Source organism: Anomaloglossus baeobatrachus, chromosome 3, assembly GCF_048569485.1.
Source record: "Anomaloglossus baeobatrachus isolate aAnoBae1 chromosome 3, aAnoBae1.hap1, whole genome shotgun sequence".
Classification (NCBI taxonomy): domain Eukaryota; kingdom Metazoa; phylum Chordata; class Amphibia; order Anura; family Aromobatidae; genus Anomaloglossus; species Anomaloglossus baeobatrachus.
The window spans coordinates 325,652,660-325,676,424 of NC_134355.1; the positions used below are offsets into that span (position 1 = coordinate 325,652,660).

Genomic DNA, 23,765 nt, shown 5'->3' on the forward strand with positions numbered 1-23,765 from the left:
TAAAATGTCTAGGTATTATAAAGAATGACAAGAACTGCTCAGGCAAAGTCTGATATAATGCCAAGATTGGAAAAGTTAGCCATTACATAAAATGTCTAGGTGCCCAGATTGGAAAAGTTAGCCATTACATAAAATGTCTAGATATTATAAAGAATGACACAGAACTGCTCAGGCAAAGCCTGATATAATGCCCAGATTGGAAAACTCTTTAGTAACAAACAGTAAAAAAACTAATGAAAAAAGTAACAAACTGTCAAAAAACTAATTAAGAAGAAATCCTAAATGAAAAACAGGATATCTTTACTGAGAAAAACACAAAGAAACAGAAGACTATTAGTCTTTAGTAACAAACAGTCAAAAACATTAAAAAAGAAGAAGGGAATTTTGTTACTTACCGTAAATTCCTTTTCTTCTAGCTCTTATTGGGAGACCCAGACGATTGGGGTATAGCTACTGCCCTCTGGAGGCCACACAAAGCACTACATTAAAAGTGCAAGGCCCCTCCCCCTCTGGCTATACCCCCCCGTGTATCACGGGTTCTCCAGTTTTAGTGCCAAAGCAAGAAGGAGGAAGCCAATAACTGGTTTAAACAAATTAACTCCGAATAACATCGGAGAACTGAAAAACCGTTCAACATGAACAACATGTGTACCCGCAAACAACAAAAAAACATCCCGAAGGACAACAGGGCGGGTGCTGGGTCTCCCAATAAGAGCTAGAAGAAAAGGAATTTACGGTAAGTAACAAAATTCCCTTCTTCTTCAGCGCTCTATTGGGAGACCCAGACGATTGGGACGTCCAAAAGCTGTCCCTGGGTGGGTAAATAAATACCTCATGTTAGAGCTGCAAAACAGCCCTCCCCTATGGGGGTGTCACTGCCGCCTGCAGGACTCTTCTACCTAAGCTGGCATCCGCCGAAGCATAGGTATGCACCTGATAATGCTTGGTGAAAGTGTGCAGACTGGACCAGGTAGCTGCCTGGCACACCTGTTGAGCCGAAGCCTGGTGACGTAATGCCCAGGACGCACCCACGGCTCTGGTGGAGTGGGCTTTTAGCCCTGAAGGAACCGGAAGCCCCGCAGAACGGTAGGCCTCTAGAATTGGTTCTTTGATCCATCGAGCCAGGGTGGCTTTAGAAGCCTGCAACCCCTTGCGCGGACCAGCGACAAGGACGAAAAGTGCATCGGCACGGCGTATGGGCGCCGTGCGTGAAATGTAGATTCTGAGTGCTCTCACCAGATCTAGCAAACGTAAGGCCTTTTCATACCGGTGAACCGGATGAGGGCAAAAAGAAGGCAAGGAAATATCCTGATTAAGATGAAAAGAGGATACGACCTTAGGGAGAAACTCCGGAATGGGGCGCAGCACAACCTTGTCCTGGTGGAACACCAGGAAGGGAGCCTTAGATGACAGAGCTGCCAGCTCAGACACTCGCCGAAGCGATGTGATTGCAACAAGAAACGCCACTTTCTGCGACAGCCGAGAAAAGGAAACTTCCTTCAGAGGCTCGAAGGGCGGCTTCTGGAGAGCAACTAGTACCCTGTTCAGATCCCATGGATCTAACGGTCGCTTGTACGGGGGCACAATATGACAGACCCCCTGCAGGAACGTGCGCACCTTAGGAAGACGTGCTAGACGCTTCTGAAAAAACACGGATAGTGCCGAAACTTGCCCTTTAAGGGAGCTGAGCGACAAGCCCTTTTCTAACCCCGATTGCAGGAAGGAAAGAAACTTGGGCAATGCAAATGGCCAGGGAGACACTCCCTGAGCAGAGCACCAGGACAAGAAAATCTTCCACGTTCTGTGGTAGATCTTAGCCGAATTCGACTTTCTAGCTTGTCTCATTGTGGCAATGACTCCCTGAGATAATCCAGCAGATGCTAGGATCCAGGACTCAATGGCCACACAGTCAGGTTCAGGGCCGCAGAATTCTGATGGAAAAACGGCCCTTGGGACAGTAAGTCTGGTCGGTCTGGCAGTGACCACGGTCGACCGATCGTGAGATGCCACAGATCCGGATACCACGACCTCCTCGGCCAGTCTGGAGCGACGAGTATGACGCGGCTGCACTCGGATCTGATCTTGCGTAGCACTCTGGGCAAGAGCGCCAGAGGCGGAAACACGTATGGGAGCTGAAACTGCGACCAATCTTGAACCAAGGCGTCTGCCGCCAGAGCTCTTTGATCGCGCGACCTCGCCATGAATGCCGGGACCTTGTTGTTGTGCCGGGATGCCATTAGGTCGACGTCCGGCACTCCCCAGCGGCGACAGATTTCCTGAAACACGTCCGGGTGAAGGGACCATTCCCCTGCGTCCATGCCCTGGCGACTGAGGAAGTCTGCTTCCCAGTTTTCTACGCCTGGGATGTGAACCGCGGATATGGTGGATGCTCTGTCCTCCACCCACATTAGAATGCGCCGGACTTCTTGGAAGGCTTGCCGACTGCGCGTCCCTCCTTGGTGGTTGATGTATGCCACCGCTGTGGAGTTGTCCGATTGGATTCGGATCTGCTTTCCTTCCAGCCACTGTTGGAAGGCCAGTAGAGCAAGATACACTGCTCTGATCTCCAGAACATTGATCTGAAGGGTGGACTCCTGCGGAGTCCACGTCCCCTGAGCCCTGTGGTGGAGAAATACTGCTCCCCACCCTGACAGACTCGCATCTGTCGTGACTACTGCCCAGGATGGGGGCAGGAAGGATCTTCCCTGAGACAATGATGTGGGAAGGAGCCACCATTGTAGAGAGTCTTTGGCCGTCTGGGAAAGCGAGACTTTCCTGTCCAGGGACGTTGACTTCCCGTCCCATTGGCGGAGAATGTCCCATTGAAGTGGGCGCAGATGAAACTGCGCAAAGGGAACTGCTTCCATGGCTGCCACCATCTTCCCTAGGAAATGCATGAGGCGCCGCAAGGGATGCAACTGGCCCTGCAGGAGAGATTGCACCCCTGTCTGTAGTGACCGCTGCTTGTCCAGCGGAAGCTTCACTATCGCTGCTAGAGTATGAAACTCCATGCCAAGATACGTTAGTGACTGAGTCGGTGATAGGATCGACTTTGGAAAGTTGATGATCCATCCGAAAGACTGTAGAGTCTCCAGCGTAGCATTCAGGCTGAGTTGGCATGCCTCCCGAGAGGGAGCTTTGACCAATAAGTCGTCTAGGTAAGGAATCACCGAGTGTCCCTGAGAGTGCAAGACTGCTACCACCGCCGCCATGACCTTGGTGAAGACCCGTGGGGCTGTCGCCAGACCAAATGGAAGAGCTACGAACTGAAAATGGTCGTCTCCTATCACAAAACGTAGAAAACGTTGATGTTCTGTAGCAATTGGCACGTGGAGATAAGCATCTTTGATGTCTATTGAGGCAAGGAAGTCTCCTCTGGACATTGAGGCAATGACAGAGCGGAGGGTTTCCATCCGGAACCTCCTGGCGTGCACATGTTTGTTGAGCCGTTTTAGGTCCAGAACAGGACGGAACGAGCCGTCCTTTTTTGGAACCACAAAGAGATTGGAGTAAAACCCTTGCCCTTGTTCCTGAGGAGGGACTGGGGTAACCACTCCTTCCGCTTTTAGGGAATCCACCGCCTGCAGCAGAGCATCTGCTCGGTCTGGACGTGGGGAGGTTCTGAAGAACCGAGCTGGAGGACGAGAATTGAACTCGATTCTGTACCCGCGAGACAAAATGTCCGTCACCCACCGGTCTTTGACCTGTGACATCCAAATGCCGGAAAAGCGGGAGAGCCTGCCCCCGACCGGCGATGCGGAGGGGGGGGGCTGGAAGTCATGAGGTAGCCGCTTTGGAAGCGGTACCTCCATTTGCTTTCTTGGGGCGTGTGTGAGTCCGCCACGAATCTGAGTTTCTTTGCGTCCTCTGAGTCCCTTTGGACGAGGTAAATGGTGTCTTGCCCGAACCTCGAAAGGACTGAAACCTCTGCTGCCACTTTTTCTGCTGAGGTTTGGGTGTTCTGGGTTGTGGTAAAGAGGAGTCTTTACCCTTGGACTGCTTAATGATGTCAGCCAATGGCTCGCCAAACAGTCTCTCTCTAGACAAAGGCAAACTGGTTAAACATTTTTTGGAACCAGCATCTGCTTTCCAGTCCTTTAACCACAAGGCTCTGCGCAAAACTACCGAATTGGCGGACGCCATTGAGGTGCGACTGGTAGATTCTAGGACCGCATTGATAGCGTAAGACGCAAACGCCGACATCTGCGTGGTAAGGTGCGCCACTTGCGGCACTGCTGGATGCATGATAGCATCCACTTTTGCTAAGCCAGCTGAAATAGCCTGGAGTGCCCATACGGCTGCGAATGCCGGAGCAAACGACGCGCCTATAGCTTCATAGACAGATTTTAACCAAAGGTCCATCTGTCTGTCATTGGCATCTTTAAGTGAAGCGCCATCCTCCACTGCAACTATGGATCTAGCTGCAAGTTTGGAAATCGGGGGGTCTACCTTTGGACACTGTGTCCAGCGCTTGACCACCTCAGGGGGGAAAGGGAAACGCGTATCTTTAGATCGTTTAGAGAAACGCCTTTCTGGGTGAGCGTCGTGCTTCTGGATTGATTCTCTGAAGTCAGAGTGATCTAACAAAGCACTCAATTTACGCTTGGGATAAAGGAAACGAAACTTTTCCTGCTCCGCAGCCGCCTCTTCTGCTGAAGGGGCTGGGGGAGAAATATCCAACAGCCTATTGATGGCTGAGATAAGGTCGTCTACCATGGCATCCCCATCCGGGGTATCCAGGTTGAGAGGGGTTCCAGGAGTGGATTCCTGATCACTCTCATCAGACACATCACAGGGAGACTGATTGCGCTGAGACCCTGAGCAGTGTGAAGACGTCGAGGGTCTTTCCCAGCGAGCTCGCTTAGGGTGGCTGGGGCCATCATCTGAGTCATAATCCTCGGCCTGTGAAGCCGGGGACCCCCCTGTGGGCTGGATACATTCCAAGTAAGGGGGACCTGAGGACAGAGGCCTCGCCGTGCCCAGAGACTGAGCCCCATGCATAGATTGCAAGGTCTCAAGGATTTTTGCCATAGATACAGACATATTATCTGCAAAAACTGCAAAGTCCGTCCCTGTCACCGGGGCAGAACTTACAAGCGTCTCAGCCTGGGTCGCTACCTCTCCTGACTCCGGCTGGCGAAGCAGCACCGGGTCGGAGCATTGCACACAATGGGGGTCATCAGAGCCTGCTGGTAGATTAGCCCCACATGCAGCACACGCAGTATACACAGCCCTTTTTGCCTTGGCCGCCTTGCGTTTTGAGGATGACATGTTGCTGCTTCCACAGAGCGATCTGGGATATGCAGCCAGAAGCGCACCTCACAGTGCAAGAAATACAATATCTATATATCTGTACACAGTACACTGATACACAGTGAGGCACTAGAGGGACCAGCACAGAAAAATCGCTTACCGCCCGCTTAAAAAGCGGGTGTGTGGTCGCCAGATAGCCCCTAGTCCAGGTCTCCCAGAGCCTTGCGTCCTTCCTCCAGCCAGGCATGCATGTAATGGCTGCCGGCGTCTCGAGAGAGGAAGGGGGGCGGGCCCTGGGCGTTCCTGGCCAAGAGCGGGAAGCCTGCTTCCCTCTGTGCATAGTGAGAGGGCTGGAGCATGTAAATCAGGCTCCAGCCCTCGTCGCTGCTTGCGAACAGCGTCTCTCCCCTTCCCTGAGTGACAGGGAGGGGGCGGGAACGAAACGGAGCTGCCGGCGTCCTAGGCCCAAAAAGCCGGGGACTCAATTTATAACCGCCGCCGCCGTAAAAGCGCGGACGGCGGATCCCCGGCGCACCACAAGTCGCAGCAGCGCCGCCCGGTCCAGAGGGGGTCGGCGCTGCGTTCCCAAACACAAACAATCCCCCAGTAATCTGTAGGGACACCAACTCCACGTTGCGGTCCCCGGCGCACTATAACACCCAGCCAGCCCGGAGTGTGTCTGTGCCCGCCGGGGACACAGAGTACCTGTAAGATGCAGGGCCCTGTCCCTGATCGTACTCCTGCTCCGAATCCATCAGGTTCTAATGGGTCTGTGGATGGAGCCCGGCATCAGAGCTGAGAGGCCGGCAGGATCCCACTTCCACAGAGCCCTACAAGGGGATGTGGAAGGAAAACAGCATGTCAGGCTCCAGCCCTGTACCAGCAATAGGTACCTCAACCTTACAACACCATCCAGGGGTGAGAAGGGAGCATGCTGGGGACACTATATGTGTCCTCTTTTCTTCCATCCGAAACAGTCAGCAGCTACTGCTGACTAAAATCTGTGGAGCTATGCATGGAATGTCTGACCTCCTTCGCACACAAAGCTAAAACTGGAGAACCCGTGATACACGGGGGGGTATAGCCAGAGGGGGAGGGGCCTTGCACTTTTAATGTAGTGCTTTGTGTGGCCTCCAGAGGGCAGTAGCTATACCCCAATCGTCTGGGTCTCCCAATAGAGCGCTGAAGAAATGTAAAATGAACAACAGCATATCTTTGCTGGGAAAAAAAAAGTTATCAGAAGTGCCATTCCTGACTATTTGTTGCAGCACGGGAGGCTAGAATGGCATTTTGAATTGCACTTTATTTTTTTTTATGCAAAGGCATTTGCTAAGGGCAACTGAGCCAGTTTCACATCTGCTGCTGCCTACTCTGTCCACCTACTTTTGGATGCTAAGGGCACCTGAGCCAGTTTCACATATCTGCTGCTGCCTGCTCTGTCCACCTACTTTTGGATGCTAAGGGCAATTGAGCCAGTTTTACAGATCTGCTGCTGCCTGCTATGTCCACCTACTTTTGGACGGACCACCCCTGTAGTATTCTACACTCCGCCTGTTTGTCATTTAGGTATTCTATAGAATGACTAGGAAATGTATGAACATCTGATGTATTTCATACTTTCACGAGCCATTTTTGTCATTGTATACATTGCCTAGGTATTCTATAGAACACCTAGAACACCTGTTTTTACACATTGCTGGTAACATATACACTGGAGATCAAAATTAGAGAACAACACACAATTTCCTAAATGTTACATAGTTACATAGGTTGAAAAAAGACCTAGGGCCATCTAGTTCAACCTTGTTAATGTCACTGTGTAGTCCTATGTGATTATATCCTAACATGAGTAAACTAGCAGTATGTTAAGCTTATTTCATAAATTGATTTTTTTTTCAATCAACAACTATGTTCTCAATTAACCCAAAAGACTCATAAATATCAAAGCTTAATATTTTTGGAAGTTGGAGTGGTTTTTTTTAGATTAGGCTATTTTAGGAGGATATCTGTTTGTGAAGGTAACTATTACTGTACAGAATTATTCGGCAACTTAATAAAAACCAAATATATTTCCATTTCCCTTGTTTATTCCAATATAACTGCACAAAATGTAGAAAGAAACATTTCTGACATGCAAAAACAAAACCCCAAAAAATTAGTGACCAATATAGCCACCTTTCTTTATGATGACACTCAACAGCCTACCATCCATAGATTCTGTCAGTTGCTTGATCTGTTTACGATCAAAATTGCGTGCAGCAGCCAACACAGCCTCCCAGACACTGTTCCGAGAGGTGTACCGTTTTCCCTCCCTGTAGATCTCACATTTTATGAGAGACCACAGGTTCTCTATGGGGTTCAGATCAGGTGAACAAGGGGGCCATGTCATTATTTTTTCATCTTTTAGACCTTTACTGGCCAGCCACGCTGTGGAGTAGTTGGATGCATGTGATGGAGCATTGTCCTGCATGAAAATCATGTTTTTCTTGAACGATACCGGCTTCTTCCTGTACCACTGCTTGAAGAAGTTGTCTTCCAGAAACTGGCAGTAGGTCTCGAAGTTGAGCTTCACTCCATCCTCAACCTAAAAAGGGCCCACAAGTTCATCTTTGATTATACCAGCCCATACCAGTACACCACCTCCACCTTGCTGGTGTCTGAGTCAGTGTGGAGCTCTCTGCCCTTTACTGATCCAGCCTCTGGTCCATCCATCTGGCCCATCAAGAGTCACTCTCTTTTCATCAGTCCATAAAACCTTTGAAAAATCAATCTTAAGATATTTCTTGGCTCAGTCTTGACGTTTTATCTTATGTTTCTTGTTCAAAGGTGGTCGTTTTTCAGCCTTCCTTACCTTGGCCATGTCCCTGAGTATGGCACACCCTGTGCTTCTTGATACTCCAGTAACGTTTCAGCTCTGAAATATGACCAAACTGGTGGCAAAAGGCATCTTGGCAGCTTCACGCTTAATTTTCCTCAATTCATGGGCAGTTATTTTGCACCTTTTTTGCCCAACACGCTTCTCGCGACCCTGTTGGCTATTTGCCATGAAAAGCTTGTTTGTTCGGTGATCACGCTTCAAAAGTTTGGCAATTTCAAGACTGCTGCATCCCTCTGCAAGACATCTCACAACTTTGAACTTTTCAGAGCCCGTCAAATCTCTCTTCTGACCCATTTTTGTCAAAGGAAAGGAAGTTGCCTAATAATTAAGCACACCTCATATAGGGTGTTGATGTCATTACACCACACCCCTCCTCATTACAGAGATGCACATCACCTGATTTACTTAATTGGTAGTTGGCTCTGAAGCCTATACAGCTTGGAGTAGGACAACATGTATAAAAAGTATTATGTGATCAAAATACTCATTTGCCTAATAATTCTGCACACAGTGTACATACATATTAAACAATATTATGACACAGAGATGGGTAGGAAGGGGTTTCTAGGTCACAAATCATCCTGCTTGTAGGTCAGAACGCATATGGGACATGACAGGTTCCCTTTAAATTCTGGCAATACCTGCCCAGTATGAAGGCCAGATACAGAATTAAACTCTAAAAGCTATGAACAGAGTACCTCAGGGTACACGCACAGATTTGGGGTTTATGAAGGGAAGGACACCTGGATCGAACCCCCTGAATGCCCCCCTGTTTGTGTGGTAGGACTGCTTTTTTTTTTTTTTTGTTTGTCCCTGTCCAGCCCTGCCTTATAGGTATAGTTGCTGATTAAAAAAGTATTCAGCCACAATCTGCCAATACAGAGAATTGATTTTGTTCTTATGAATCATGTATTTTGTGCATATGAAGATAATAAATGTACCTTTTAATACACATGAGTCATGGAGGATGCGGAATAATGATACTGCAAACATGTAGGAGCTATTAAAATAGTAGGTCTAGCAGACTTGCCAACTAGCCAGTGAAGATAATGTAAGAACCTGTGCCAGGCTGAGCACACCTTTCTCTAAACACATGCCAGGTGTGTCCGCAGACACAATTCACTGACTCACTGCTGAGGAGTCGCTGACAGCCATAATTAGTTCTGTCAAAATCCACTGCAATTTCTTTTATGGCCTCAGGAGGTGGTTTTAAATGGGTCTCTTTTGTTGTTAGTAAGGAATTTCAGTACCGTCGTCTCCGACTATAAAAAGGATTGTTCTATTACTTTGTCAATTGCAACATACAGGAGGTGATGTAAATGTAATTTCAGACAGTACCTTGTATGTGAATCCTGACACAATAAAAAAGTAACAGTAAGTCCAGTTATGTTGTAGGTAGATGTTTCCTAAATGTATGCATGCCTTGACAGATATTTGGCCTGATGTTCTCATTAAAGGTAATCTGTCAGCAGATTTTCACTATGTAATCTGAGGACTGTATGAGATAGGAGCAAAGACACTTATTTCAGGGATGTCATTTCTTAGGCAGTGTGCTGTTGTTTCAATATAATGAGTGTTTTATCAGTAGCATATTATCACTGCCAGATTAGGTGCCCACATTGTCCAACCACACATGTAGCAGGAATTAGCACTTTACTGTCAATATACAATATACACAGAGAACTGTGATAGGGGTGTGGCTAGCTTTCTGAGCTTTGATACATGTTACATCTTAGGAATCTGATTGTGTCACAATTGGTTCACCCTGTAAACTAAGGGGCACTTTGCACACTACGACATCGCAAGCCGATGCTTGTGATGCCGAGCGCGATAGGCCCCGCCCCCGTCGCAGGTGCGATATCTAGTGATAGCTGCTGTAGCGAACATTATCGCTACGGCAGATGCGATGTCGTAGTGTGCAAAGTGCCCCCAAGTTTTACATCAATAGAGTCAAAGTCTCTGCCCCTGCTGTATGCTGCTTTGAGATGAGGTAGCAAAAACCTGGTGACAGATTCCCTTTAAGATGTCTGAAGAATCATACCTAGCATCTGAATAATACATATTTTTGCTTTAGTTGAGTAATCAATATAATTGTAATCTGTACAGCAGATGAAATAAGTAGTGAACACTTCACCAATTTTCTAAGTAATTATATTTATAAAGGTGCTATTAACATGAATATCTCACCAGATGTCAGTAACAACTCATCCAATCCACACAAGAAATCAAACCATAGATGTCCATAAATTGTGGTGTATAATAATGAGAAGAGATATAGGTCTAAAGTATTGAAAACTTGAATAAAGATGTGCAAAATGCCATATAAATTAATGACATCAGCTGAAATCTATCAGTAATTAGAAAGCAATCCTGCTACTTAGTGAAAACAATATCAGCTGGTTCAACATGGGTGGCATGGTGGCTCGGTGGATAGTACTGTAGTCTTGCAGCGCTGGGATCCTGGGTTCAAATCCTGCCAAGGACAACATATGCAAGGAGTTTGTATGTTCTCCTTGTGTTTGTGTGGGTTTGCTCCCACACTCCAAACACACTATGATAGGGAATTTAGATTGCGAGCCCCAATGGAGACAGTCTTGCTGATGTATGTAAATTGAAACAAATGGAATTCATGGCACTATATAAGTGAATAAAAATAATTTTTATTCAACTCATGGTCTATTAAAAGATGTCTCATTACCAAGGTGCCAGTAAAACCAGTGAGCTATCTCAAGACCTTGGCAACCTTATTGTTGCAAAACATACTGAAGAAGATGGTTACAGAAGAATTTTTAAACTACTGATGGTTCCAGTGAGCACTGCTGGGGCCATAACCTGAAAGTAGAAAGAATAATTTCACCATAAACCGGCCACGATCAGGTGCTCCTTGCAATATTCCAAACAGGAGTGGAAGAATTATCACAAGAGTTGTCCAAGAGCCCAGGACCACTCGTGGAGAGCTGCAGAAACACCTGGAATCAGCAGGTACCAATATTTCAAAGAAAACAATAAGTAATGCATTCAACTTCCATGGCCTGTATGCATGCTTACCATGGTCAAGAGCGTATAGGGTTTGCTCAACGTAGAAAAAAAAACCCAACTTATTTTGATCAGGTTTGTGGCCCTAACTTTGAGTTTTTCAGTCCATTCTAGTGAGATCAGTGGAAAAAAAAGCAGAGAGCAAACAGAAGATATCTGAGTTGCATTAGGGGCACTTTGCACACTACGACATCACAAGCCGATGCTGCGATGCCGTGCGCATTAGTCCCCGCCCCCGTCGCAGCTGCGATATCTTGGTGATAGCTGCCGTAACGAACATTATTGCTACGGCAGCTTCACATGGACTCACCTGCCCTGCGACGTCGCTTTGGCCGGCGAACCGCCTCCTTATTAAGGGGGCAGGTCGTGCGGCGTCATAGCGACGTCACACGGCAGGCGGCAAATAGAAGCGGAGGGGCAGAGATGAGCGGGACGTAAACATCCCGCTCACCTCCGTCCTTCCGCATAGCCGGCGTGAGCAGGATGCAGTTAAGGTGATGTTCCTCGCTCCAGCGGCTTCACACACAGCGACGTGTGCTGCCGCAGGAATGAGGAACAACATCGTAACATCGGTCCTTCCGAAATTATGGAAATGACCGACGCTACACCGATCATACGATTTGGACGTTTTTGCGCTTGTTAATCGTATCAAAAAGGATTTACACACTACGATATCGACTGCGACGCCGGATGTGCGTCACTTTCGATTTGACCCCACTGACATCGTACCTGCGATGTCATAGTGTGCAAAGTGCCTCTTAGTGTGATGTCCGCTATAACTGACTAAAGTTTGGGAAAAATCCATAAGGTTGTTTATTGTTTATATTTTCATCTAGAAAATGAATGATTTGTGACTGGTAAAAACAAGCCCAAAATGTATGAAAATCAGGTCTAGCAGTAGTGGAAATCGATTATTTTTATTTTCTGCATACAAGATAAAAAAAACTGACTTGTAAATTTGACTTTAATGAGACAAATTCCTAAACTTTTAAGTAGATTTCACTCTCCATTATATCTCACTTGCTCATGTACTTTTTTTTCTAAGAATAGTATTGTAGCACACCTTGAGAATTATGACTATGACATGCTACTTTTCACTTCCAGGGTGGCCCACGGATGTTGAAATATATTTTGAACAAAAGAAACCTGACAGTGTAGGTGACAGAATCTATGTACAAGAGTTTATCTGCCTGAGGTGGAAAATATCCAAGTGCAGATATCTCTTCTTGCTGGATCCAGGATTATTTAACACCTAACCGTTTTGTTCTATATAATACTTAAGATTGTGTGGTGGGTTCAATTGCAGTTTACAAGGAGAGTTAACACTGTTTTTAGCCTGAGAGGTTATATACTACACCTCTATTTCACCATAAGAACATATCCGTTTAAATATAACAGCACCTTGTATAAGAATCTAAGAAATATATACAATAAATGTAGCATATATTTTTTTTCTCTATGTATATAAGCCACTTACTGAATTAATCACTCACTTTGAAAGCAGGTAAAATCATTCTTGCTCTAAACAAAGATGAACTGGTGAATAGGAGGAGGTGAGAAAGTAAGGCATAGACACACAAACAAGTTCTGCTGTTTTTGTTTATCTCACCATCGAGCTGGATTCACATCTACACTGCTCAGTATTACTATGTTATGTTCTCTATGCTACTGCTTCTAAACTAGTGTTGAGTGTGTCTTCTCTATTTTTGGTGTGTCTTTTCTATTCTTTCAAAAAAAGTCTATGGAGCCTCTGTTAGGCGTCTCGACACAGAAAATAGCCAGATGTCCCTCCGGGAAGGACCTAGCCAAGGAGTGGCTCTTTTTAGGAGACCACCATAACCATCATATCAAGTGGCCCTTTTAGTCAATATCCAACTCTTGACGAGTTTAAAGATATGACAAGGGAAATACAAGGGCCAGGTATCCATCCACAGAGAGCTGTTTCGGGGTATTGCCCCTCATCAGTGTGGAGTGCCCCTCATCTATTCTTTAACTTTTTTAGATGCCTGGATGCCTCCTTATTGAACCACAACTAGTGCTTATTTTTGGAGTAGAGTTTAGATTTTAAGCATACTCCAAATAAGGTTGGGAATTCCTGCTAGGGCTTATTTTTAGGGTAGGTCTTATTTTTGGGGAAACACTGTAATTACATAGACACAGCAGGGCAAGAATCCATACCTCTGTGTCTGGTACACATCTTTGGCAGTTGGTCTCCACAGAGATAGAGGCAGGATTCATGTGATATAATGGCCAGTGTTTATCATTTTTCAGGTTCAGGGCCTAAAATTGACCTAATACTGAATGAGGCCTAAGCAACATGTATACATGAAAAAATCCACTGTGGAAGACCATTGTATATATGGCAAAACCCGCATTACAATTTTTTTTCCCTATATGGGATTTTAAAAACGCTATTCACATGTATTGCATTGTAGTTTGTGTAAGAGAACCATATTGACTGTTCACTAATGCTGTTTTCAGTCTTTCACCCAACTACAGTTTTGACTGCAATTAGAGTACATTTGTGTGTCAAATTCACAGGAAGGTATTTAGGAAGAAGAACTTATGATTTCATCTACATTTTCAGTATGTACACGGACACTAATACCCAGTTGAAATAAAGTGTTAACCCCTTCCCTCACATCTCAGTTAATCTCTCATTTCTCATTAAATTCTTGACATTTTTAAAATATACACATACCTATTTTAGCTGTTCCCGGCAGCCCTTGCAAACTATTTGAGCAAATCTGATCAAGGTCATTAATTGGCTAAATTGCTCATGAAAATGTGATAAGGAAGTATGCGTCATGATGTCACAACTGCTAACGCTCAATTATTTCACTGTAATAACTACTTGCAGCTCTAAGGTGCAGGTAACAGTGCCTCAGCCCAATAAAATTGACACATCCCCAGTTCCTGCAGGGGCCCTGGGTTTCAGCCTAGTCAGCTTAAAGAATAATAAGGCCCTGTGCATAGTATTGGTGCATAGTAATGTTCTTTGAGTATAGTTTACATCCTCTCACACTCATTTTATAGAACGCTGTTAAATGGCTCATCTTTAGACATAACTGATTAGGCAAGTTTGGAAAATCTGTTCTTGTTTTCTTTGAACAGTTGCCAGTTGGTATGAAAGTATGAGAAGGAGGACTAAAGCAAGGCAATGCAGTAGAAATGACTGCACTGACTCTTCTCATTAAAAGTACCGTAACTATGGAATGTGCGAGTTAATAAATAACTATTTTGTAAGTATTAACCAACAAAGTGAAAGCAAATGCATGGAATGTAACATATCTTGATAAATATTGTTGCCTTGCAGCTACATTCTGTAAAATAGTAAACAACTAACACAAAACCTGTTAGCAGACCCATGCTACCTTAACCAATGACAGCATTAAATACAGATGGGCTCAAATATGTTGTAGGCTGAAACGATGCAACAAAATAACAGCATGTGAAAAAATGATCCCGGTACAGGATCAGAAGGCCTTGGCATTTCCCTACCCATCACAGCACAATTGACTGGTCTCTCACAGCCTTCACAAACCCAATGTGTTTGGATGACACAGAAGAACATTTGTGAGACGCAGAACAACTGAAAAGATGCTGGAAGAGTGCCTGACGCCATCTGTCAAGCATGGTGGAGGTAATGTGATGGTTTGGGGTTGCTTTGGTGCTGGGAAAGTGGAAGATTTGTACAAGGTAAAATAATAATAAGGAAGGCTATCACTCCATTTTGCAACGCCATGCCATACCCTGTGGACAGCGCTGATTGGAGCCAAATTCATCCTACAACAGAACAATGACCCTAAGCACACATCCAAATTATGCATGAACTATTTAGGGAAGAAGCAGGCAGCTTCTTCCCTATTCTATCTGTAATGGAGTGGCCAGCCCAGTCACCTGATCTCAACCCTATTGAGGTCTGCAAAGCTGTAATTACTGCAAAGGGAGCATTCTTTGACGAAAGCAAAGTTTGAAGAAGAAAATTATTATTTCAAGTAAACATCATTATTTCTAACCTAGTCAATGTTTGGACTATATTTTCTAATCATTATGCAACTCAATTGATAAATAAAAGTATGATTTTTCATGGAAAAGACAAAATTGTCTGGCTGACCCCAAACTTTTGAATGGTAGTGTACATTGTCTGCGCTGCTGTGTCACAACAAGCTACAACACTGCAGCCTTTATTATATAATTGACTACAGCATTCGTGTGCCATAAGTATGTCCATCACCTGCTGGCAGTACCAATATTGCTATAATGTTGCTGAGAAATGAGAATATAATTTTATTTTCAATTAATTGTTAAAACAAGGGATGTGCAGTGCAACAAGCCCTTTACTTTTTCGCTTAGGTTGATATTTGAATACTTGCTGCTAGGATTCCCCATAGCTTACAGCAGAGGTCCTCAGCAGGGAGACAGTTTGAGATCAACTTTTTGTCAAAACATCCTTTTAATAAATAAGGGCTGTCTAAAGTGATAAACTCGGTGTACCTTTTTAAAGAGGTGGTCCACTACTCAGCATTAGTGACCACATCAATGTAAATCTCATAAAGAAGGATTTTCTCAAATACCTTGTGTAGTAAATTCTGACTTTGAGTGGCACTATCACGGTCTGCTCATCCCCATCACGTGAGCCCCAGGCTCTGTGACTCTGAGATCCGGTGATATCACGTCAACTTCCAGTTGACCCGACATCACTCAGGTGGGTCTCAGTCTCCCTGATTGACTGGGCTGTGGTTGGAGTTTCATCGCTTGTCACGGCCCAGCATCTCGCGTGCTCTCTCCTTCACTGCAGAGCTCGAACGATGCTGGGCTATGACGAACGGTGAAACTCCACCACAGCCCAGTCTCTCAGGGAGACTGGGTTATTGGAACAGGGAGAATGTGTATCTATGGTTTGCAGTGGACTCTAACAATAAAGTATTGTATAGGCAGCTACTGAGTACTGCATCATAGAGGGAGCATATTAGAAAGACTATACAATGTTAGGTAATATAATATCTATGTATGATATCAAAGTTAGACTTTGTGAAATGTAAAACTTTACAAATGCAAGACACATGCATCATTTATAAAAACTGTACTTTTTATGCATTGTAATGTGCTAAAACATATTTCTTGTCCAAAATCACTTACAAATGCTGACCTCAGTCTTTTGGCTTGGATAAGTAACAGATTTGTTTCTGGAAGATAACATTTTTATGTTCTCATTCACTAAAATATAAACATGGAGTTCTCTTTTTTTTTTTTTGAATATGTGATTCATGGTTGAAATATATCATTAAATAAACTCAAATGCCCTTAAAGTTCAAATGATCTTTGGGGCTTTATCTTACGCTACTAACTTCCAAGTCATTGAATGTTACATAATGAATCGTTTACTCTTTTCCACAACTTTATCCCTAACCTAAAAATTACATGAATTAGGGAAAAATATGGCACCATGTCAAATAGATATATTTGACTACAACGTAAAATGAAATGTGCATAACAGGAGAACTAAGGGGATACGTAGTCATGGTCCTAAAGATGACCAAATGTTTCATAAACAAGTCAACAGCAAACTTCTTGCAAAAATATAAAAATATTTATTACGGGATATTACAACAAGAAGTGACAAACAAATACATCAAATATCAAATAACAATTATCAGGTTTTAAAGGGTGTCTCTGATGACTAATCACAAAGGGCCAGCAAACCACATGTGGCAAGGATGTAAACAATTGATTTAATGTTCATCGTTAAACATGTACTCAATGGTTTATAGATAGACCTGATGCAAATACAATTAAGTTTATAGAAATGTGAGATAGTAGAGGGAAACCACACTCATCCCATATATAGAATACAAGTCATAGTTTACATATGTCTATTTTGTCATCTTTACCACATATTACAAACATAGGCTAAATCATGGTCTCCATAGAGAAGCTCCCATATAATAAATCACTCCAAATCATTACAAAGTCTATGAGACGATCCTATGTAGTAATGTTCACTCACCCATAGTGGTTTGAAATGTCCAAGAAAAACGTGCCTCGACGCGCACGTTTAGATGTCTTTGTGGCGCCCCTGACCTGGTCAGGCACCACTGAGTACTGCACCCATGCTGGGGACAGTACAACACAGGTAATCCAGAAGGCTGACCGGGGTGTGGAACACAGGCGCATAGTGATCAGGTCTCACACATGTACCCATGAGAGGACCCCTGGGGATCCCAGGAGGGGGCAAGCCTTCACCTTCACTGGAATAGTGGAGGGGGTAGAGCCTCCATCTCCTCTCAAGGGGTGTGGTGGAGAGTCTGGTTGCTAGGTGGCGTAGGCAAGAACAGGAGAGGAGGAGCAGTGAGTCAGTTAGAGCAGAGAACTCCATAGGGCTCAGTGAGGAGCAGACCTGTGGGGCTGTTGCTGTCTAACAGCGCCCGCGCAGTGGCTACAGACGGGGGAGAACGGTCAACTAGGAGTGCTGCCTGAAAGCCAGCTTCAGCTAGAGAGTGCACGGAGTGGGAAGTAAGGAGACTGCTAGAGAGCACCAGGCCCAACCGGGCGGCAGATCCCGAAGCGAGGATAGATTCACCTTTCCCTGCTAAACCTGCCGGTGTGGGGCTCTTACAGCCCACACCACAACAACCAAAAGCCGCAGCCACGTAACCGCAAGTAGGGCCCATAGGTCACAGGAGGCAAGAGGCTGGAGTGGCCTGGCCCGGGGAACAAGCACACGGCAAAACAAGAAGGGGAGAGAGGCTTGGAGCATCTTCCCTGGGTGACCCCCATAGGGACTCAAAGTCGGGGTCACCCCAAACCACCAAGGGCTAAGGAAGGCGAGTTTGTAGTCACCCTCATACAGTCAGCCGGAAGGATACCTGGTTCCCACCTGGTTCATCCCAGCTACGCCCGGGTTACTCACCCTGCCACCTGAAGTGAGTAAAAACCCTGAAAGACACTCTGCCTGCGTGTGGTCATTCTGCGACTTGTGGTACTACAGCTTTACAAAGGGCCCTGGGGCTTGCCTCACTCTCAGGAGGCCACTACACCCGACTGCACCCACCATCGGCCCCAGGTGCCTCCTAATCTGCAGTGGCGGTCCCCTCTGACCGCAAATCTGAGAGTGGCGTCACGATCAAAACCGAAGATTCCCTACCTGTGACCAGATCCAGCTACGTGGAGTCCCTGAAGGTATGCACCGATACAACACCTGTGGGGCTTCACATCTGGCGTCACGAACAGGATAAGGACTAGACCTGTTCAGACAGGTGACCATGTGCCTGGGCGGTCCGCTTGAAAAATTGGAAGCGCCGCCATATTGCCACCATGAAAAGCGCGCTGAAAAACAACAGCAGCCCGCGCTGGAAGAAGTTACCGCCCACGAAGAGGTGTGGCTACCCAGAGATCCCCTGCAGAGTTCTGACCTTGCCAGCTATGAGAGTGGAAGCGTCGAGAAACGGCGGAGCAGAAGGGGAGCCACAAGCCTGCTGCTGGGAGAGGAGCTGCTGAAAGAGGCAGAACAGAAGCTGGACAGCTTGCTACAGGAGGCAGCGACGAGGCCACCGCTGGGAGATCGTGCGGAAGACGGCGCAGAAGGAATGGCGTCTGACAGCAGGAACCCAGAACCAGGCTCCGCTGCCTGGTGGTATCGGGAGCTGGCCCAGTTCTGTGATCGACTGGAGACCCGGGTCATAGAGCAGGTCAGAGAAGAGTACGCGGAGTTCCTGGGGATGGCTGCGGCGGTGCGGACCTACGAGGAGGGAGCCGCGCGACGCATGTCAGACCGAGCGGCGACGACGCAGACCCCGATGCTGCCACCGGTGGGTGAGTCAAGTGATGCCCCGGCCAGCGCGAGTGCCCCGACCCCTGCAGCCACGCCCGCGGTCCCCGAAGAGGCGCCCGGCGCGGCGATGCTGGACCAGGCCGCAGCCACGCTAGAAGCAGCCCGCCAAGCCCAGGCCGCTGCAGCGATGCCCCGCCTGTCCCGCAGGGCTCCGACCACCACGGCAGTGCTCATCCGTGCTGCAGGTGTGACGCTGACCCAGGCTGCCACCCTGCTGAACCCAGCCCGCCAAGACTCCAACGCAGCAGCGACGCTCGTCCGCGCCGCAGGTGATATGCTGAACCAGGCCGCAGCCCCGCCGGGTGCGGCCCGCCAAGCTCCGACCACCGCAGCGATGCCCTGCCCGGCCCGCACAGACCAGGCCGCCGCAGCGATGCCCTGCCCGGCCCGCACAGATCAGGCCGCCGCAGCGATGCCCTGCCCGGCCCGCACAGATCAGGCCGCCGCAGCGATGCCCTGCCCGGCCCGCACAGATCAGGCCGCCGCAGCGATGCCCTGCCCGGCCCGCACAGACCAGGCCGCCGCAGCGATGCCCTGCCCGGCCCGCCAAGACCAGGCCGCCGCCATACAGGGCGCGGCCCGCCAAGATAAAAGAGACATACCATTTACCCCGGCCTGCAAGGCCAGAGCTGATACCGCTCCCCAATCCACGGAGGTCTCTGATAGGAAGCCCACGCTGGAGGAAGAATACTGGCAGATGAGGGCTGACATGGAGGCCAAGTTTCCCCAGTGGTTGGTGGATCTGTACCTGCGCCCCCCATGCACCCCTGAGGAGATTCAGGCAACCCCTGCAGCCGCGCCGGAGAGTCCCCCGCCCGGGCCAGCAGAAGAAAGTCCATCCCCAGTCCTGCCACCAGAGGAGTGCCAGGAAGAACTAAGGGGGAGAGGAGGCCAGGAAGCAGAAGGGCTAACTCCGACGCCAGCCGCAGCAGTGGATCTATACTCAGAACCGGAGATGTTGCCTTATTCCCGCTGGGATGAAGAGGATTTGACACCGTCTGCAGGCGAAGGTCAGCCCAAAGACCTCACCTGGGAGCCCGCAGGCATGAACCCAGCCCGCAAGACACGGCGCAGCAGAGCAAAGTATCCTCCAACACCACAGTCTCCAGAGCAGAGAGAGGTCACAGCCAGAGACCTGCAGGAGAAAAGATTACTGAGAAGGTCTAGAGTCCAGGTCAGAGGACCCCTTTACAGAGGAGTTGTAGAGGACTTCAATCTGAAGAGCGGATACGGCTTTATTGTAGTAAGAGGAATAAAAGAGGGCATATTTGTGAATTGGAGAGATGTTCAAGCCCACCTGCCCAGAGGACATTCAGGCAGAAATTTGAAAATTGGAGATGTAGTACAGTTCACCTTGCATCAAGGAGAAAGGGGCTACTATGCCTTAGACGTAGCACCATGTCCAAGACAAGAAAGACAAGAAAGACAAGAAAGACAAGAAAGACAAGAAAGAAAAGACAGAGATACAGGAACAGATGCAGAAAAAGAAACAGACGAAGACCAAGAAAGGAAAGATAAAGAACCTACGGATGAAACAACCACAGACAAAGATCCTACAGATGAAACAACCACGGACGACGACGGAGAGCAAGAAAGTCACAGGTGTCGGTGCCCTACATGCCCACGCCCTAGTGAAAAAGAGGAGTAAAGTAAAGGAAAGTAAGAAGAGAAGTTACTGTTTTGATCAGTTTTGAAAAGTTTTGTTTTGCAACGTTTAAGAAATGCGCCCACAAAAACTATTGTGAGAAAACCCATAAACCTTAAGGCTATGAACTTGCTATAGCCACAAACTCTCGCAGTGTAAATAGTTACACCAGTGGCACCACCACCAGGTCCAGCCTGTTTAGGGGCTTGGCTCGTCTGCAACCAGGGGGGCCCGTCCGTAGAAAAGGGCCTTGGCTCACCTGCGACCAGAGAGCACGCCTGTTTATGGGGCCTTGGCTCACCACCACAAAGAGGGTACCTGGTCAGCACCAACTGTGGAGGCCGCCTCTGCATCCTGCCAGAAGAGGCTGACGGCGCGGATCCACCAGGCCAGGTATACCCTGAAACCACCAGCCCATGAAAGCCGCCTCTACATCCTGCCAGAAGTGGCTGAAGTCGCGGCCAACGGGAGAGGAAGATTGGAGGAAAGGTCTGGGGAAGTAGACGGCCCAGATCTGGTTACCAAAAGGACCGGTGACCTGCCTCCTGAGAGGGTTTTGGGTGGGTTAACGGACTTGTGGGTGGAGGGTGGTGATGTCTGATACATGGTGCTTTTAAATGTTTTACATGTTTTAATGTTTTATGCATTTTAAAATGTTGTCTTGCAGCCCGAGGACGTGCTGGTGATAACTAAGGGGGAATGTGGCGCCCCTGACCTGGTCAGGCACCACTGAGTACTGCACCCATGCTGGGGACAGTACAACACAGGTAATCCAGAAGGCTGACCGGGGTGTGGAACACAGGCGCATAGTGATCAGGTCTCACACATGTACCCATGAGAGGACCCCTGGGGATCCCAGGAGGGGGCAAGCCTTCACCTTCACTGGAATAGTGGAGGGGGTAGAGCCTCCATCTCCTCTCAAGGGGTGTGGTGGAGAGTCTGGTTGCTAGGTGGCGTAGGCAAGAACAGGAGAGGAGGAGCAGTGAGTCAGTTAGAGCAGAGAACTCCATAGGGCTCAGTGAGGAGCAGACCTGTGGGGCTGTTGCTGTCTAACAGCGCCCGCGCAGTGGCTACAGACGGGGGAGAACGGTCAACTAGGAGTGCTGCCTGAAAGCCAGCTTCAGCTAGAGAGTGCACGGAGTGGGAAGTAAGGAGACTGCTAGAGAGCACCAGGCCCAACCGGGCGGCAGATCCCGAAGCGAGGATAGATTCACCTTTCCCTGCTAAACCTGCCGGTGTGGGGCTCTTACAGCCCACACCACAACAACCAAAAGCCGCAGCCACGTAACCGCAAGTAGGGCCCATAGGTCACAGGAGGCAAGAGGCTGGAGTGGCCTGGCCCGGGGAACAAGCACACGGCAAAACAAGAAGGGGAGAGAGGCTTGGAGCATCTTCCCTGGGTGACCCCCATAGGGACTCAAAGTCGGGGTCACCCCAAACCACCAAGGGCTAAGGAAGGCGAGTTTGTAGTCACCCTCATACAGTCAGCCGGAAGGATACCTGGTTCCCACCTGGTTCATCCCAGCTACGCCCGGGTTACTCACCCTGCCACCTGAAGTGAGTAAAAACCCTGAAAGACACTCTGCCTGCGTGTGGTCATTCTGCGACTTGTGGTACTACAGCTTTACAAAGGGCCCTGGGGCTTGCCTCACTCTCAGGAGGCCACTACACCCGACTGCACCCACCATCGGCCCCAGGTGCCTCCTAATCTGCAGTGGCGGTCCCCTCTGACCGCAAATCTGAGAGTGGCGTCACGATCAAAACCGAAGATTCCCTACCTGTGACCAGATCCAGCTACGTGGAGTCCCTGAAGGTATGCACCGATACAACACCTGTGGGGCTTCACATCTTCTTCGGGGGCCGTGTCTGGTGTGTTCCTTGCTTTTCATGATGCTGTTTGATCCCTAATGCACTATTAAACAAACCTCTGAGGCATTTACAAAACAGCACTAGTTATACTAGGAATAAATTACAGGTGGAGTCCATTAACTAATTTGGTATGTCCTTGGCCGTGTCTATCCTGTTAGCGCGGTAATGCCCACACATGTATTTTGATCTGACCAGCAAACGTGAGGCTAACAGGCGCGGGTGAATCTCTGATTCATCCGCGCCTTTTAACCCCTTAGATCACGCTGTCAAGCTCTGAAAGCGCAATTTAATGCTTACCGATGGGGATCGTGCCGTTCCTCTTTGCCATTGGTGGTCCTATGGCGCAATCATGGGGCACCAATGGGTTGTCATGACAGCTGAGGATCCCTGTCATGACTCCCTTCACCGGAATACAGCATTTCTCCTGATCAGAGAGATGCTAAAGCATCGCTCCGATCAGCAGAAGAGATCGGATTTGTGTAACAATAAAGTCCATAAAAGGGACTAATAAAATCAATAAAAAAAGGAAAAAAAAGATTATATTTTTAAAATAAATAAAAGTTCAAATCACCCCCCTTTTTCCCACTGAAATTAAAACAATAAAAAATACACATGTTTAGTATCATTGCATTCCGAAATGCTTGATCTATCAAAATATAAAATCAATTAATCTGATTGGTATAAGATGTAGTGAGAAAAAAATTCCAAAATTACGTTTTTTTTGGGTTGCCGCACCATTTCTTTAAAATGTAACAACAGGAGGTCAAAACATTGTATCTAAACAAAAATGGTATAGGGTAATTAAAAACTTCAGCTCCAGATGCAAAAAATAAGTCATGACTGAGACCCATATCCCGAAAAATGAGAACGATATGGATCTCAGAAAATGGCGACAAGCGCAATTCCTTCTTTGACAACCTTCTGAAATTTTTTTCACCACTTACATAAAAGTAAAACTATACATGTTTGGTATCACTGAACTTGTTCTGACATGGGAAATCATAATGCTAGCTCAGTTTTACCATATAGTTAACATGGTAAATAAAAAACAAAAACGAAAAACAATTGTGCAATTCCACTTTTTTTTCCAATTTTACCGCACTTGTAATTTTTACCCTGTTTTCCAGTATAATATGTGGCAGAATGAATGATGTTGTTGAAAAGTACAACTCGTCCAGTAAAAAACAAGCCCTCATATGGCTGTATTTGTGTAAAGAAAAAAAATTATGCCTCTTGGAAGAAGGAGAAGG

General features: G+C 47.2%; 1 protein-coding gene across 2 annotated transcripts in view; it reads left to right on the forward strand.

Annotated features, from left to right (window-relative positions):
• The window catches only part of METTL24 (methyltransferase like 24), a 96,357-nt gene that overhangs the window by 16,472 nt on the left and 56,120 nt on the right, over positions 1-23,765 (forward strand). Inside the window, exon 2 of one of the 2 annotated variants that reach the window (XM_075340053.1) lies at positions 14,282-14,409. The exons of the other annotated variant lie outside the window; for it this stretch is intronic. Coding sequence (XP_075196168.1) covers positions 14,383-14,409 — 27 coding nt within the window. The 5' untranslated portion in view covers positions 14,282-14,382. The remainder of the gene's footprint in view (positions 1-14,281; positions 14,410-23,765) is intronic. 2 annotated transcript variants of the gene reach the window in all.